This window comes from Raphanus sativus, chromosome 5, assembly GCF_000801105.2.
Source record: "Raphanus sativus cultivar WK10039 chromosome 5, ASM80110v3, whole genome shotgun sequence".
Lineage (NCBI taxonomy): Eukaryota > Viridiplantae > Streptophyta > Magnoliopsida > Brassicales > Brassicaceae > Raphanus > Raphanus sativus.
This window is the reverse complement of record NC_079515.1, coordinates 20,806,096-20,822,763: the sequence shown is the minus strand read 5'-3', so window position 1 is coordinate 20,822,763 and position 16,668 is coordinate 20,806,096. Positions and strand designations below refer to the sequence as shown.

General features: G+C 39.3%; 4 protein-coding genes, 1 long non-coding RNA gene and 1 pseudogene across 9 annotated transcripts; 2 read left to right on the top strand and 4 right to left on the bottom strand.

Moving 5' to 3' along the window:
• The first annotated feature begins 24 nt into the window (after nt 1-24).
• On the top strand, nt 25-3,131 carry LOC130495118 (probable methyltransferase PMT26). The gene is given in 11 exon segments (XM_056986242.1): nt 25-1,022; nt 1,104-1,253; nt 1,358-1,396; nt 1,399-1,633; nt 1,711-1,821; nt 1,908-2,082; nt 2,181-2,453; nt 2,539-2,563; nt 2,565-2,715; nt 2,718-2,733; nt 2,815-3,131. Coding segments are annotated over 11 exon segments (2,346 nt in total). The 5' UTR covers nt 25-86; the 3' UTR covers nt 3,050-3,131.
• A 147-nt stretch (nt 3,132-3,278) lies between these two features.
• LOC130512566 (photosystem I reaction center subunit N, chloroplastic-like) lies at nt 3,279-4,062 on the bottom strand (annotated as a pseudogene).
• On the top strand, nt 3,953-4,599 carry LOC130512567 (uncharacterized). The gene is made up of 3 exons (XR_008946118.1): nt 3,953-4,035; nt 4,148-4,221; nt 4,306-4,599. It is a non-coding gene; the product is annotated as an uncharacterized LOC130512567 (long non-coding RNA).
• Nucleotides 4,600-4,937: 338 nt separating this feature from the next.
• On the bottom strand, nt 4,938-11,794 carry LOC130512684 (phosphatidylinositol 4-kinase beta 1-like). Of its 3 annotated transcripts, XM_057010904.1 has the most exons (16): nt 9,725-11,793; nt 9,359-9,550; nt 9,202-9,250; nt 8,602-8,734; nt 7,977-8,424; nt 7,618-7,698; nt 7,414-7,533; nt 7,101-7,170; nt 6,849-6,946; nt 6,639-6,743; nt 6,441-6,494; nt 6,113-6,256; nt 5,902-5,955; nt 5,743-5,817; nt 5,563-5,646; nt 4,938-5,461 (listed from the first exon to the last, which is right to left on the bottom strand). In XM_057010904.1, exons 1-16 carry the CDS (start codon nt 11,309-11,311, stop codon nt 5,360-5,362), a joined length of 3,396 nt encoding a protein of 1,131 aa, XP_056866884.1. In that variant the 5' UTR covers nt 11,312-11,793; the 3' UTR covers nt 4,938-5,359. The 3 variants fall into 3 exon arrangements, with proteins under 3 accessions (XP_056866884.1, XP_056866885.1, XP_056866886.1); XM_057010905.1 differs by lacking the exons at nt 4,938-5,461; nt 5,563-5,646; nt 5,743-5,817 and having other exon boundaries at nt 5,916-6,011; XM_057010906.1 differs by lacking the exons at nt 4,938-5,461; nt 5,563-5,646; nt 5,743-5,817; ... (2 more) ...; nt 6,441-6,494; nt 6,639-6,743 and having other exon boundaries at nt 6,858-6,996; nt 9,725-11,794.
• Nucleotides 11,795-11,892: 98 nt separating this feature from the next.
• LOC108810165 (uncharacterized) lies at nt 11,893-13,520 on the bottom strand. 3 transcript variants are annotated; one of them, XM_057010143.1, is made up of 6 exons: nt 13,191-13,520; nt 12,936-13,116; nt 12,781-12,862; nt 12,501-12,576; nt 12,299-12,431; nt 11,893-12,217 (listed from the first exon to the last, which is right to left on the bottom strand). In XM_057010143.1, exons 1-6 carry the CDS (start codon nt 13,202-13,204, stop codon nt 12,197-12,199), a joined length of 507 nt encoding a protein of 168 aa, XP_056866123.1. In that variant the 5' UTR covers nt 13,205-13,520; the 3' UTR covers nt 11,893-12,196. The 3 variants fall into 3 exon arrangements, with proteins under 3 accessions (XP_056866123.1, XP_018437797.1, XP_018437796.1); XM_018582295.2 differs by having other exon boundaries at nt 12,299-12,379; nt 13,191-13,517; XM_018582294.2 differs by having other exon boundaries at nt 12,299-12,407; nt 13,191-13,509.
• Nucleotides 13,521-13,914: 394 nt separating this feature from the next.
• LOC108809150 (non-specific lipid transfer protein GPI-anchored 31) lies at nt 13,915-15,281 on the bottom strand. Its single transcript, XM_018581285.2, has 3 exons — nt 14,807-15,281; nt 14,619-14,645; nt 13,915-14,303 (listed from the first exon to the last, which is right to left on the bottom strand). Exons 1-3 carry the CDS (start codon nt 15,159-15,161, stop codon nt 14,143-14,145), a joined length of 543 nt encoding a protein of 180 aa, XP_018436787.1. The 5' UTR covers nt 15,162-15,281; the 3' UTR covers nt 13,915-14,142.
• Nucleotides 15,282-16,668: the final 1,387 nt, after the last annotated feature.

Sequence of the window (16,668 nt, the reverse complement as noted above, 5' to 3'; positions counted from 1 at the left end):
TTTTTCCTTGTTTTATGTATCTTTGTGTAGGCGTGCGTGTGTACACGTTTTTGTAATCGTCTGTTGTTTGATTTGATTTGGGAGTGATGGCGCAACCAAGGTACACTAGGATTGACAACAGGAGGCCTTCTTCGTCAGGATATTGCTCAACGGTGACTATAGTTGTGTTTGTGGCTCTGTGTTTAGTCGGTCTCTGGATGATGACGTCATCCTCTCTTGGACCTGATCAGAGTGTTAATCTTGACAACAAAGATGGGATGAAGAACCAGATGACTCCACCTGCGGAGGAAGGTAATGGCCAGAAGCCTGAAGAGGCAACTGGTAAAACACCAAACGGAGAGAGCTCAAGCAAGGAAGAGGAGAAGGAAGAGAAGACTAAAGAAGAGTCTAGTTCATCTGGTGAGACCGAAGGTGGGGAAAATAAAAAGGATGATGGAAGTGATCCGGATGAGAAGAAAGATTTGAATGAAGAAAATTCTGACTCTACTGAAAAGCAGACTAAGCCTGAGACGGAGGACAATGAGTCCGGTGAGGATGGGGAGAACCAAACGAAATTCGAGGGTGATGAAAGTGAGAAGAAGTCCAGTGACGATGATAAAGAAACCAAAACAGGCAATGAAGGTGATGAAACAAAGCCTGACAAGGAAAACACCAAGACAAGTGTGGTGGAGCAAGAGAGTCAGCCTAAAAACGAGACCTCAGGTGGGGCGCAGTTAGAGCTAGTGAATGAAACAGTTGCACAGAATGGTTCGTTTCCAACTCAAGCAACAGAGTCCAAAAAGGAGAAAGAAGCTCAGAAGAGTTCTGGTGATCAAATTGATTTCGAATGGAAGGTCTGCAATACTACTGCCGGACCGGATTACATTCCTTGTCTTGATAACGTGCAAGCCATTAGGAGTCTTAAGAGTACTAAACATTATGAGCATCGTGAGAGGCATTGTCCAGACAGCCCGCCCACCTGTCTCGTTCCTTTGCCTGAAGGATACAAGCGGCCAATTGAGTGGCCTAAAAGTCGAGAAAAGGTCTGTTGACTTTCTTCACTCTATCATTTATATGTATATGTTTAAAAAAATGCTAATACTATAATATTATGGTTTATGCAGATCTGGTACACCAACGTCCCTCATACCAAGCTTGCTGAGTATAAGGGCCATCAAAATTGGGTTAAAGTGACCGGTGAGTATCTAACTTTTCCAGGAGGAGGAACCCAATTCAAGCATGGTGCTCTTCATTACATCGATTTCATACAGGAGGTTGGTTCTTTTTGTTAGAAGATCTGAATTGTACTTTGATTACTTCAAATGGTAGTATTTCTGCTTATGAAGTTCCTATTTTGATGAAAAATCTGCTTTTACAGTCTGTCTCTGATATCGCGTGGGGTAACGCTCGCTCGCGTGTGTGGTATTGGATGTTGGATGCGGTGTTGCAAGCTTTGGAGGTTTCCTCTTCGACAGAGACGTGATCACGATGTCCCTTGCGCCTAAAGATGAACATGAAGCTCAAGTGCAGTTTGCTCTTGAGAGAGGCATTCCTGCCATTTCCGCAGTGATGGGCACTACAAGGCTACCTTTCCCTGGCAGAGTGTTCGACATTGTTCACTGTGCTCGATGTAGAGTGCCATGGCACATAGAAGGTAAGTAGCATAACCGCTATAGCTGTGTCAAACTCTTTGTTATCTTTCTGATGCTTGTATGCACTATACATGGACAGGTGGAAAACTCCTTCTGGAGCTAAACCGTGTATTGAGACCTGGAGGCTTCTTTGTGTGGTCTGCTACTCCTGTTTATCAGAAGAAGACGGAAGACGTTGAAATTTGGAAAGGTTGTAAAAGAAAACGTGATCCTCCGTATATAATTGCTCTAGAACATCCTCTTCTCACACCTGACTCATGTTGGCGAATTTTGCAGCTATGAGTGAACTCACAAAGAAAATGTGTTGGGAACTCATATCGATTAACAAGGACAAGATCAACAATGTTGGTGTAGCTACTTACAAAAAGCCTACTTCAAATGAATGCTACACAAGCAGATCAAAACAAGATCCTCCAATTTGTGCCAACTCTGATGACCCAAATGCATCTTGGTATGATTATAAACTGTTTTGGTATTGTGCTTGATACTCAAGCCATTTTACGTTTTATCATCATCATATACATGATTCTTGGGTATGGATTTTAACAGGAAAGTCCCACTTCAAGCATGCATGCACACCGCACCAGAAGACAAAACGCAACGTGGGTCTCAGTGGCCGGAGCAATGGCCAGGGAGATTAGATAAACCACCGTACTGGTTATCGAGTTCCCAGACGGGAGTATATGGAAAAGCAGCACCAGAGGATTTCACCGCTGATTATGAGCACTGGAAACGTGTAGTGACCAAATCGTACCTTAAAGGTTTAGGAATCAACTGGGGAACTGTTAGAAATGTCATGGACATGAAAGCCGTTTATGGAGGGTAAGTAAAAAAAAACAGAAGAAGAGAGAACATGAAGGTGATTGCCAACTTTAACGACGTTTGTGTGTTTGGTTCACTTTTGCAGATTTGCAGCGGCTCTAAGAAAGAAATGAAGTGTGGGTGATGAATGTGGTTCCGATAGATTCACCAGACACGCTAGCAATAATCTATGAGCGAGGACTCTTCGGTATCTACCACGATTGGTGTGAATCTTTCAGTACTTACCCGAGATCATACGATCTTCTTCACGCCGACCATCTTTTCTCAAACTCAAACAAAGGTGCGTCTGTCTGTTGTCTTTTTCTAGTCTCTGAGAAACATTTGATATAACTAAACTTAACTCTTGTGTGTTTTTCTACAGGTGCAATCTGACGGCGGTTGTGGCGGAAGTGGATAGGGTGTTGAGACCGGAAGGGAAACTGATAGTGAGGGACGATGCGGAGACGATACAAGAAGTGGAAGCAATGGTGAAAGCGATGAAATGGGAAGTGCGTATGACTTTCTCAAAGGAAAAAGAAGGTTCTTTCTGTTCAGAAGAGAAGTCAATTTGGCGACCCAAAGATGTAGAGACTCTCACTTATGCTATCGCGGATTGAGTTAGAAGGAAAAAAAAAAAGACTCTTTTTGTACGTTAAACACACACAGTCTTGTATTGTCGTAACTCCTCGTTATCATCGTCTCTCTTTTCTTCTTTTAGGAAATTTAATTCGTTTATTGTAGCGTCGAGTATGAGTTGAGTCACTTGTTTGAGTATTGCCACTTTTTCTCTTCGTCTAAGATGATGAACTTGAGTGAAGTTTTATGGTGAAGATAATTACAGTGATAGATTCAAATGGATATGAGAACTTTGATAGATAGATCAGTTAATACAAGAATGGATTAAAAGGACAAAACAGAACATGATCACCATTTCCAGAAAACATTGGAACCACACTTGAACTTGTCTTTGCCTTCGCATTCCAACGCCAAATCTTCTGAGATAAATGGCACTTTCTGCAAATACAAAAAAAACACACACACAAAGAACAATCATGATCTACTCAATCAACTATCTCCGAAAGAAGAAAAAAACAAGGTTGAGTTTTAGGAATATAAAACCTTTTGCTTGGCAAGATCTTGGCAACCAGTGAAATTCTCAGGGAACTGCAGCTTCCGAACTGGACCAGTGAATGCTCTCGCAAAGTTTGCTCCGCTTGTTTGCCAATCTCTTCTTATCATTCAGTTCCTATCAATCATAATTACAACAAAAGGTCATTTACTTTGCGTATAATGTTTTATTTAAAAGATCTCAAACAAGATTCAAGACTTTACTTTGTTGGCTTTGCTCTTCTCAAGGTACTCATCGAAGACGCTAGCATTAGCAGAAGCAGACACAGCAGCAGTGGAGAAGAGTGTAGCAGCTAAGAACACCATGGCGGATCTTCTTCCATTAACATCATCATCACCACAACCAACTTGTGAGCTGCTTTGATCACAGGAACCGTCTGTTTCTTATGACCCAAACCCAACCGACGATGAGTTCACCAAACCCACTTTCTGGTTTAGCTCTACTGAGCTAGCGCCAGAGATTGCGTAGCTGCAGGTGAACACTCGAGTTCATGGCCGCCATTTAGAGATCTCTCTCTCTGTTGCTTCTTCAGAAAGTCAAAAGAGCTTTTGGGTTTTTTGTCTTTTTGATTGGTGACTGAATGAAGGAAGGGGATTAGGATGATGATGACGTGGAAGTGTGAATGTAATAACGGGATTGTGGTTGGTGAGTGTGGATAAGGTGAGATTTCCCCATCAGTCCTAATTGGCAAAAAGTTTTTAAACGCTTTCAAGTTTCAGATTCTCTCTGTTTATGTGGTTATAGCTTCACTTTAGTCCCCACCTCTCAGCTCCAAACTCAGTTTTATCATGTTTCCCTAGTAACGAATCGGATCAAGCCCAAAATGGCCGGAGCCTGATCAGGAGGATTAGCCTTGTCATAAGCAGCTATGAGGCTGGACGCTACTTCATGAAGCTTGTCTTCCACGGCAGGCTTAGCTTCAGGGCTGCATCAGATGTAACTCAAAATCACCACAAGCTCAGAGCTCAAAACTCAAGGCAATGTAGGATATGTTACCTAGCCAATGTAGCTTGTAAAGGATATGAAAGCAAATCCAACACTACTTTTGTCTGAATCTGTCACCAAATGAAAATCCCATCCTTGAGAAGCTCGACTGCTTCTTGTAATCTATGATCAACGTGAAGTGAAGGAAATAACAGCTTTAAACCTGGCCTACAGAAGTTGCCCCATGCCGCTTTGATAGTTTACTTCTGCTAACTTTTGTTACCCCTGTATTATGTCTTTTTAAAAATGTAATCGTTGACTTTAATCTTGTATGATCCTTTGATTAGTGACATTACCATTTTTTAAGGGAAGAATCCATGGAAAATACACAACTTCAAACGAATGTTTAATATGTTCCACAAGTTTTTCTTTTTTTTTGGCTCAGATTCTAATGCAACAAAAGATAATACACGATTTATACAATAATATCACATCATCAGTTGTCATCATCTCTATAAAAGGGTTTTGTTTTGAGAAGAGGGAAGAAAATTAAGGCATTTGCCTTCTTTCTTTTCTCTCCCTCCTGCAAGTAGTAAGCAATGTAAAAGATAAAAACAATCAAGAAAAAAGATAAAATCTTTCTGTACACAAACTCTCTAAGTGTGTGACTGGTTTCTTCTCCCACTCACGCTGATCTCGCTTCTCTTCAGGTGAAAGGCTTTTTTTCTCTTTCTTCTGCCTTTGCTATATGCGAAAAAGGGTTTCCTCAAAACGACGCATGGTTTCTAGCCCGTTTTTGAACCCAACATACAAATGTATGTTTTGAGGTTAACCCTTATTATGTTGGTTTTCCCTAGCTAATGGAACTGTTCCATCACAATATTCCATTTAAGACCCTTTGGTAGTAATCATATTGCCGTGTTCGCCATGCATCTAAGCTACTGCTGATTAGAGATAGCACCAACGACACACATTGCTGGTTTCGTGACCCAACCAAATGCAAAAATAAAAGAAAGACTGTTACCAACAGTGGATCATATGAGAAGTTGAATTCAAAGAACATAAGACAGGATCTACCTCTTCGGTTAAGCTTAGATGGAATCGTTTTCTTAAGTTTTGAATGGTTCGTGGACCACCTTTGAAGCAAGGGTAGCCCGAGTCCTAATCAAATACGATACACAACACGGAAAAATAACTAGGCTTTGTTAGCATATTATAACTTATCTGAAGAAGGCAAGAAGGAGATTATGATGATACCTGTAACATTTCAACTAAGAGAATAATTCTCTCAGCGTGCTTTCTACATGTAAGGAATCCTTGAATGCATAGCACCTAATCACAAGTTAGATGTTAAAAAGGTTAAGAGACTTTAAAAGTGATAGAATTAAGAGGCGAGAGGGAGAGCCACGTGGATACCTTGAAATAGTCAAAGAACTCACTTGGAACTCCATCAGCATCAGAGTCCATGACCTAGTTGTCACAAAGTGTTTTTCTTTTTCTTAGGTATAAATTGGGACTAACAAAGACTTCCAAGAGACGAATTAAAAAAAAAAACAAATTATATTAGAGAAAGACTTGAGTGTGTTAACTTAAACGGAGTTAACTTAAACGGAGTTAATTATATTACCTCAAGAAGTTCACGTGTTAACTTAAACGGAGCGCTCTCGAAGTTAACACCACCAGGAGAATTCGAAAGCATAAAGCCGAAATCAATGTGTATGATATGACCCTCTTCATCCAAGAGAAGATTTCCATTATGACGATCTTTTACCTACAACAACCAATTCAAAACCATGAGCCTTAAAACCTCAAAACATGCTATTCATGTAACATATCAATAGCAACAGAAACATGTAAGACCTATAATAAATCTCTACGTTTACAACGCACTTAGATGCTTTTAAACAGGTGAATAAACAATGTACTGAGAGATAAGGGGGCGCTAAAAGATGTACCTGCAGAAGATAACAGACCAAGGAATATCCAGCCATACTCTCAACAAAATTCCTCTGCAAAAGAAGCCATCTCGGAAGGTTATATACATAATGGCATACGGCACAAGAAGGTAAGAATGGATCATTTATTATATGAAAAAAAATAACAAACATGCTGGTTGAGATGAACTATTACGATCTACCTCAATACTACATTACCTGGGCGAGCTTAAAACTCGGAGAGTTTTCTTTATACTTTGCAGCAAAGAAATCACGTAGGCTAGCGATGTTGGGGTATCTACTTTTGATAGAATGAATAGAAGCCTGCAGGAAGGGAAAATGGTACTTTTTACATATGCTTCCACTGTAGAAAGTTTATGACAGGATACAACGTAGTAAATTAAACAGGGTTCAGGTTTACAAAATTACCGTATCTGGAATTGTTTCTATAAGGGCCGTATACGAAGACGTAACCAAGACCTCATAAGGACGTAACCAGAGCGGTAGACCTGCTTCCTGGAATATATCTAGCACACGGACAAGACAATTCTCCATAAGATTGGAAATATAGTCGTCTCTAACAGAATAAGAAGAGGCATAAAAACGAAAATGAGAAGCAATACACTAAGAAATAGGATATTTAACAGACACTAGTAGTAGATATAAGAAAGGATCACCCACCATAAAAGTGAGAAATGAGTTGCACAGCAAGATGTTCCTGCCGACAGTCATCACCGCTCTTCACAATGATCTGCGAAGATATACAGCCTTTTAAAAATAGAGGTAGAAACAAATAACATATGGCAAACGGTCATTCTAGATAAGGAAGATCAACAATTTCAACCCCAATAACAGAAAACTGTGTGCTATATCAAGCTAGTTGACACAAATACCTATTCTAGTTATCAATAACAAACTTAATTTTAGAGGAATGAACTCGATAGGGAAACACACAATATTAAAGATAAAGGGTATGATTTTATGCAGCACTTACAGAACGCAGGTCCCAACCAGGTAAATTTCCATGTATTGAAGCTTTACGTATTCTCTCTCGCTTTCCATCCCAAAGTTCACCAGATAAGGCATCACCCTCCTTTAGCATTCCACCATTGGCCTGGTGCACACAACAAAAAATAAATAGACAGTTAAAAATTTAGAACAGGAAAAGGAAAGAAAGATCTGTTAAACATGCATTCACCCTTGGTTGTGCATCTGACGAATCCTGACCAGCCCCTTTGAGAGGAAGGCCTGGAGGTGCCTCACCCTTCGCTGCAGCAGCCTGCATAAGTTATTAAATTGAGGATTAATGACGGGTAGAGGAAGAATAACAAATAGAACACATGCAATATCAATATATTGACTTTCAAACTGTAGGTGCCTATAAGTAACTGAAGTGCACAGGACAAGAACAAGTACATGCCACTAAAATATCGGCTCAATTGAGTATCAGAGTTATTTCCACCACAAGAAAAAGTACATCATGTATCATATAGAATTCAAATGGGAAAAAAATACATGTAATTGCCTTCTACAAGTTATCCATCAAGAAATACTCACCCTTACTTCCTCCATGGCAACAGTACTTGGAACACGGCGATGTTCCTTTTTACGTGGGACTCCTGGATCAGGAATGCTCTCCATACGAAGTCCTGGGTCCGCCGTCACGACCACCCTTACCCATTCAAGATCCGAGTCCAGCCCAGTTCTTGGGACCTCAGCCAGGACATCATCAAATGGATCACTCAGTGATTCAAGAGATGCAGTACGACTCTCCACTGAGAGGCTTACACTGACAAGTTTCACCTTCACGTCGGGCTTAGGAGTCATTGCCTGATCAATTGCTTGGGCAGTGGATAACGACATTCGGTCAGCACTGTTGCGATAAACCTCCTGAGTAGTCCATAGTGGATAAGCCCATGCAGGTTGCTTTTGAAAAAATGCGTCCCCGTTGGCCAATGGTATGCCCCCTCTGGAAAGCTTCTGGGAGTTCGATGTATCTTTACCACTGTTTCAGAAAACAAAAAGAACAATGGGAGAGGGCTATCATATAAAGTTTTACACTTGGTACGACTAACAGACATAAAAAGCTGGTAACATCCTAGTAGAGGTACTAGATAAGTATACTTTTCAGAAAAAATAAAAGCAATTTATAAGTATCACTTTTCAGAAATTTTAAATTTACCTGGGTGTTGCCGCTTTCAAAACTTCTACGGAGATCATGTACGGCGCCTTTTCCCTAGAATTCAAAAGAGTGGATTCGTCTTCAGGAATATGAACAACACGATAAACTCCTCTCCCCATTGGAAAACAAATTCCTGGAAGGTTATTAGGGAAATTTTTTAGTATCTGGTAACAAAAACAGTTACACAACAGAATCAACGTAGATAGAATGAAAAAGGAATCTAAACTGCTTCTAAATCTGAAATCATAAGATCAGTGAAAAAAGAGAAATTAAAAGTGGGGTTAAAATCTCCAAACAAGAGTGAAAAGATTGCAATATCTTCTGAAAATCTAATCAGCCAAAACAAGGACCAAGATCTACCATACATTGGACTTATATAAGCAGCAGAAACATGATACAAAACATATACTACTTATTTCTAAGACAAGATACATGATTTAGATCTCAGTAACATTATAACGGGGTAAAATTTTCACATTCTCTCTCAGAGAAAAGCATACGTTACTAAGATAATGCATGCCGGCTAAATAGATATGAGCTATACAAATAAAGTAAACCTCTAAATAATATCTCGTCGTAAGATCCAATTTCAGAAAATACCTCCGGTGGTTTCAGCTTCAGATAAATGAAAATTGATCTCTGCAAGAGACTAAAACGAAACAGAAGAAACAGGAAGTCTAGTCAGTTGCTACAAAGGTATATAATTTAACAGCCTAAAATAATTCATCAATATGGGAAAGTCAAGTGTAATGATCACCTCCCGAAGAGCAATTTTCCTATCTTCTATGGGAAAGACATCTACCAAACCATACGATGTTTCACATAACGCTTGTACAAATTCCAATGACTCATGGTAAGCCCCTTTCCTGAACTGTGAAGCGGTATTGTTTGGTAGTGGGGGCTTACCAGATGTAGTATCATCCCGCTGCTTAGGTGAACCTGGCCGCTTCTGCAATGGTTATAATAAGAAAGATTTTTATGCACCATAATCAAGCACACTGACTGTAAAGAACGTTCGGTATAGATAAGTAATTAACTGCAGTCGAATGTCAAAACAGTACAGATAAACCCAGTATTTGCAATAAGACAGAAACACAAAAGACCAAGTCAAATGAGAGCAAACCTCTTTGTGTTTCTTTGATCCAAATAGTTCAGAATCTTCAACAGATTGGTCACGATCTCTGAACAATTTACGGAAAAAGTTCTCTGTCCCAGGACTGCTTTCAGCTATGCCATTGCTCGTATTTTCAATTTCTGAAGTAGGTTTTGCGTCTTCTGAATGTGTACGGAATAATCTTTTGAACAGAGAAAATTCTGGAGATTCGTCACCCTCGCTTTCACTACCGCCGTCGTCGGCTTTGACAATGTCTTTCTTGTCGTCAGGCTTTTCCTTGAATAACTTTTTGAAAAACCCCTCCCTTTCATCCTCTTCACCAGATTTATCATCAGCAAGCACAGCTCCATTCGTCTCATTCTTTTCATTAACATGTCTTTTGTCATCAAATTTATCCTTGAAAAGTTTCTTAAGGAACCCATCTTTGTCCTCATCATCCACTGCTTTAGGAGCTTTGTCTTCCTCATTTTTGCTGTCACGGAATAGTTTCTTGAAAAAACCTTCAGAATTTGCATTGGACTCCTCATCCTCCTTTTTATTCTCTCGCAATAACCTCTTGAAGAAACTCTCCGAGTTTGCACTCAAATCCTCTTCATCACCTTTATTATCTCGTAACAACCTCTTAAACATCCCATCTGAACTCGACGTCAATTCCTCGTTTTCTCCTTTACTACTTAACAGCCTCTTGAAGAACCCCTCGGAACTGTTTGTTACCTCCTCCTCTTCTGATTTATTGTCTTTCATGAGACGCTTAAAGAAACCCTCCGAGTTAGACGTGGTCTCATCCCCCTCACCTTTGCTGTCCCTCCTGCTGAGCCTCTTGAAAAACCCTTCCTTTTCATTCTCTTCATCATCCTTCTCACCAGACTTCCTAAACATCAAAGCATCTCTAACTTTAGGACTCGGAATCAGCTTCTTAAAAATCTTACTATCCTCACCAGGTGCTGACTGCCCACCATCATCCTGAACGCTACTCCCCGGCGGCGGCGAAGGCGAGAACGACAAAGACTTCTGCATCGGAGGAGACAACTTCAACGAGAAAAGCTTCTGCTTCGACGACAAAAGCCTACTCAAAACCTGATTCTTACTCCCAGGGGTCGTCGTCGTAACCTCACTCTGCACACGCATAAGAGGAGACCACTCACCCACAACCGTAGCAGCAATCTGACACTTCTCTTGAATCCTACTAATCCCTTCACTATCCTCAGAATCCTCCAACTCAGCCAACAAAAACCAATGCACTTTCAACGCGATCTTCAACGACTTAGCACAGATATCAATCACAAACTTATCAAGCGAGGGGCTCGGCTTGTGCACCATCATATAACAAATCTGGAAGAGATAACTCTCGATGCCTGATAAAGGAAGCGTGTACATCCTATTGCATAAGTAATCCCTAACACCAGCGTGTGGATGCTTGTAGAGGTAACTAACAGCGATCCACTCGCAGAAGAAGGCGGAATCGAAGAACCTAATCAGCCAGCCGTTTGAGCCGCCGGCGGACTCGCCGATGAGGTTGCTCGGTGAGGTGATCTCCCGAGGCGACGACTCGGCTGAGTCGCCTCGGACGAGTGAGAGAAACCGTCCCATCGTCATTCTCGTTGCTGGATCAGCTTAGAGTAATCATTCGAGACGGATCTAAACCAAATCCGGTTTAGCTAAACCCTAGGATTATCAGTAAACCTTCACTCGAAGAAAAAAACCTAACCGCCAAGAGCTCAAAATCGAAATGCTTAATCGAAGGCCTTACTTAGGCTAACCTAACCGCGATAAACCAGATCGTAACTGAATCCGATCGCCGTAAACCGGAGGCGATCGGGAGTATTTAACCGGATCTCGCGGAGGAGAAGGTATCGATCAGCTTATTATTCTAAACGATGATCTGTTCTTCGTCGTCGTCTTCGAGATTTGTCAGTTTTGGAAGAGAGAATCAATTCGGAAGAAGAGGAGAGAGAAGTAGCTGAAACGGCGTGAAGCGATCGCCGTTGACTCTGACGGAAGCGGTTATTGTCGTCGTCGTCGTCGGCTGTTGGTGGGATAGAGAAAGAGAGAGAGAGGAAAGTGATTATTGTTTGCAATACTTTTAAATTATTTTTTTAACTTTTTGGCTTTTTAATTAATTTAATTTTTGTGTTTAGTGAAGATGTCTTGGTGAAGGAAGGGATCTAAGAGCAACATTATTGGTAGGACATAAATTTGAGTCTTTAACATATTTAATTATTTCTTTGTCCTTAAGAGATTTTGCTAAGGACAATCATATAAAAATAGATTATTGGTAGGACTTTTATAGCTTCTTAGTAAAATTGAAAACATAAATTACAAACTTGAAAGAGTAACTTCTGTGTTACTGAACTCGGGGGAGTTACATATCACAGTGTGGAAGTAGCATTCTTCAGAGAGGATCATGTTGTTGAAATACATGAGGAGGATTCTTGGTATATTTGTCCCAACCGAAGATGCAATACTCCAAGAAAGATCTGCTTAGTACGATCCACGGCGAGCCTGCGTGATATATTAAAGGTTAGAATGAAGCATATACGTAGCTCACATAGAGTTATATAATTAGGTAATTAATCTTTTAACCTGTAAAGACTTTGAAAGCATCTGGTGTTGGTCGTTTCTCAGTAGCAGTGAAGAGTTGTGTTCTTCTTGCCAAGTATAGTGCTGGATCAACAACAATAGGTTTGATTCTCTGAGATATAAACAATAAATAAAACTATTTATGAGTGTTAACATTGCAAGAGATTGAGACAGTGATCTACAAATCGATCTCTATGATACTTACTCTTTCCAAGAAAGATCACTAGTATGATCAATGAAGTTGATGCTTCTGTTCACCGAGGCAAACACATGAGACAAGTCTGAGAGAAGACATGAGTTTGAGAAAACGTTACTTTTGTTAAATCAAAATCATATGAAGACAAACAAGATGTAGTTGAATGGATGTAATAAATATCTAAAAGCATGGATTTTGCAATAAAGAGATCATTGTCGTTATCAATAACACTAATCACATTTATACCAACAGAGACCAAACATAACAACAAAAGAACAAGGAAACGTACCGGAGTGGTTGCACAAGGTCTTTGATATAGAGTTCATGCCTGGAACACCCACATACTTGTTGTTGTTGGTGTGATCCCCTTCCTAGACCGTAAACAACACACACATTTGAGTTGGTATCTAAGATCGATGATGAATCATAGATTGATAAGAAAACCTGTTGGAAGCCAAGAAACATGTTGGAGGCAGAATCGAAAGAGCCGAAAACTTGTTTCCATTGAGAAACAAAACCTAAAGACTCCCACTCGTGAACAAGGGAGATAGCATTAGGGTTGGTCACAGAGAAAAACGGAGCTTCATGGTCGAACATCAACTCCTTCCCATCTTCCCCAACCTCCCTGCAAATTTTCGATTTCAATTTCAATTTCAATTCAAAAAGGGAAAACACTCTGATGATGATTCAAAAAGGAACCTTCTTTGAGACATGCGGCCACCGGGACCACGAGTGGAGTCGAAGATAGTGACGGAGACTCCATTCCTGGCCAGAGTCGATGCGCACACTGAGCAGCTCGAATCATGGTCTCGAAACGAGCTCTTGCTGAAGTGGGAGAGAGATCTAACTCTTCATGTCTCTCCTTTTCTGGTCCGTCAAAGAGATCAACAGAAACGCCATGGGCAGAGGCAAGACCTTTGATTCTGTCGAGAGAAAGAGAAAGAGAAAGAGAAGAACGAGAGGACGACACGTGTCACCTAAGGACAACGAAAAAAACATCTTAGCTAAGGACGTCCCACTAATTTTTTGATTTATTGCATTTATTTTTAATGACATTAACACTAAGGACTTTGTTTAGATATACCGTTAATGTTGGTCTAACGTGCGCTGGAAAGTTCGCGCGTTCAGAGTTGAAAGTTTTCGTGGGAAAATAATTGTGATTTTGTTAAAAAATGGACACTGGACAGTTGAGTAATCATTACATTGAAATTTTGAATTTTGAAACTGATCATGTAATTAAGCAATCACATTAAGTGTGGTATAAAGATTTAACAATTTCAGAGCCCCGAGCAAAGCTTTTTAAAAATGTTTGTTTTCATACTTTTTGAATTACTACTAAACACCTTGCACAAATGCTACAAATATTTTTTTTTTAAATGTAAAAATGTTAGTATAGAATGTTACTATAACGACATAAACAAAATTTAACCAAAGAAATTGCTTAGGAAAACTAGAAATTTAATAACCATCAATATAAGAGTAATCAGAGATGCTCTTATAAAGGACCAATGGAAACATAATTAAGAGTAAAACTAAGAACAGAAACCGACATGGTCTGAACACAGAAGACTCAAAAGACACGCAAAACTAAAGTCATGAAAACCCAAAGCCATTTCATACAACCAAATCTAGCTGGTGAATAAGGCTTTTTTCAGACACGAGACAAGAACAATAGGAAGAACGCAGCACTGAGTACGGTGGTGAAGGAGATCGGAACCAAGGAAGATCCGTCGTTCCCTGGAGATGGGTTTGGAGCTAGAACATTAACTAAGTCGGGTCCAGCAGCTGCAACAGCTCCTCCTGGAGCAAGACCTGGTACAAATAATGATTCCATGTTAAGAAATTTTAATCAATCACATAAACACCTCAAAATGAAATTATGACCACTAATTATAATTTCGGTCAAATATCTACAATTTTTTTTGTCAAAAATCTTTACAAATTTATTAAAAGGGTTTCTAAAGTATAAACGGAAGTACAGAACCTAGATGGTCCCAAAATATCAACCAATATAATAATAAATTTTTATTTGGCATTTAATATCAGAAAACAACATTGCATGAGACAAAATTCAGATAAAAAAATAAGAAAATAATCAAAATCAAACAAAGGAGAAACATAAAATACCTGGAGCCATAGTAGGAGCGACGGACACTGCCAACAAAATAAAATATAAATTAAAAAAGTTCTGATTACCAAATTCACAAAAATATATTCTTAGCTGAACTAAAAATGATGTAAATAAACATAGATCTAAAAATCTAAAAAAAAAAGAATCTAAAGTACAAAAAGGTTAATAAAGTAATAGATCTTACATCCACAAGCAGCGATAGAAGGAGCGTGAAGCTTGCATGCAGCGGGAAGTGTAGTTGCTTTAGTCATGTTCAAGGTAACGCCTAGAGAAGCGCTGCTTTTAAACGCCTCACAGAGACACTCTGCGTCGGTCTTGAGCACCGTCTTAAGCCCGTTGCAGCACGAACTAGCCGGCTTAGCCTCCGTGCCTCCAGCGGAAACGAAAGACAAACAATCAGCCATGTTGAGTATGAGCATCGAACAGTCTACGGCAGGAGCTGGAGCCGCAGTGTGGTGATGAGAAGCGCCAAGAACGATAGGGATGGAGAGAAGGAGTATGAAAAGAAAAGGTGTCAAGGTAGAGAAGGGAGTGGCCATTGTGAGTTTCTTCTCTCTCTCTTTTTTGCTCTTTGGGTGTTTATGAGAGATGTGAGAAAGGAGTTTTAATGGAGAAGAAGTGTGTGGTGGAGACTTTGAAGAGTAAAGAGGAGGAAGAAGAAAGGGCAAGGGGGTATTTGTAGGTCGGTTGCTTTGGATGTGGCGCATAAACGATGACGTTTTGTGTATGTGTCATGCATTTTCATATGGATGCGTGATCGTGGGTCTATGCGAAGAGAGATCTGGCCTTTCATCTTTCCTTTGTTGTTGTTATTAGAACTGTGTGTTCTTTATTTTTTGTCATATTTCAAGAAACTTTATTAGTTTTATATTTCTTACTACAAAAACAAATATAAATGGGTTAATTAGAGATTTTAAACCCAAATACAGTGTACTTTTTGCCAAAATTTCCATTTATGAACATTATTATAATTAAAATCAAAGCAAATAGTATTAACCATTATGAGAATCGAAAATTTGAAAGGAAAAAATTAAACATTTTTATAATTAAAATCAAAATGCAAATAGTAATAACCATTATGAGAATCGAAAATTTGAAAGGAAAAATGAAATTTGAAAGGAAAAATGAAAATTACACTTTCAAATTACCCTTTTGGGTTTGTTCTAGAACTTTATTGAAGGAAAGGTTTTGTTTTCAAAATTCATCTTCACTTGAGATTTAACATTTTCAATTTGTATGTGGCCGCGGATGACTATTCCATGACTCCATGCATTGGTGAATTATTGTGTCACTTATGGTACTTCATCGTTTGTTTGTCATTTTACTGTTGTTTTAGTGGCTAAAATATACGTGCGTGAAGTTCTGAAATGGGTATTGGACATTGGACATATGATTTTCATGACTTTCCACCTCTCATAACTCCTAGTTTAACTTATTGTTGGAAAATATGTCGATTCACTCGAGATCATCATCACAAACCAGGTCCTATAGTCAAACTACAGCCCAAACATAACAAATAGAGGAACACGTTACTTAATCTGCACGATTCACCAAAATAGAAGAGCTTCTTGTTTCTGCTTGGAAATTTAATTTGGAAGGTAGAGAAGTAAATGACATATCACATACGTATTGACTCACTCTTTACCTCAACGCATGCACCTCTATACATACTTGTAATGATTTTCCATTGTATGTTAAAAGCATCAGATCTTATTTCCCAAAGTAAGAGATTCTTGTTGGTGATCTGGTTGACGTGTAAAGATCACAGTATCGAAACTATGCGGATCTATAAGAAGAATATCAACGGTAGAAATGAAAAACAAATGTTCCTTTTCACCTTTTTTCCATGAAATCAAGCTAATCTCAAATACAATTGTGTTTAACCCTTAATACTAGTATCTAAACTTGATACACATTCGTCGACATAATCTCTTTGAAGTTTCATCCTCTGTGATTACGTTTTGAGCTAGTATAAGTTCATTTTACAGCTCTTTCACAAAACCTATATAATATCGAAAAGATAGTAGACATTCATCAATAGGTACA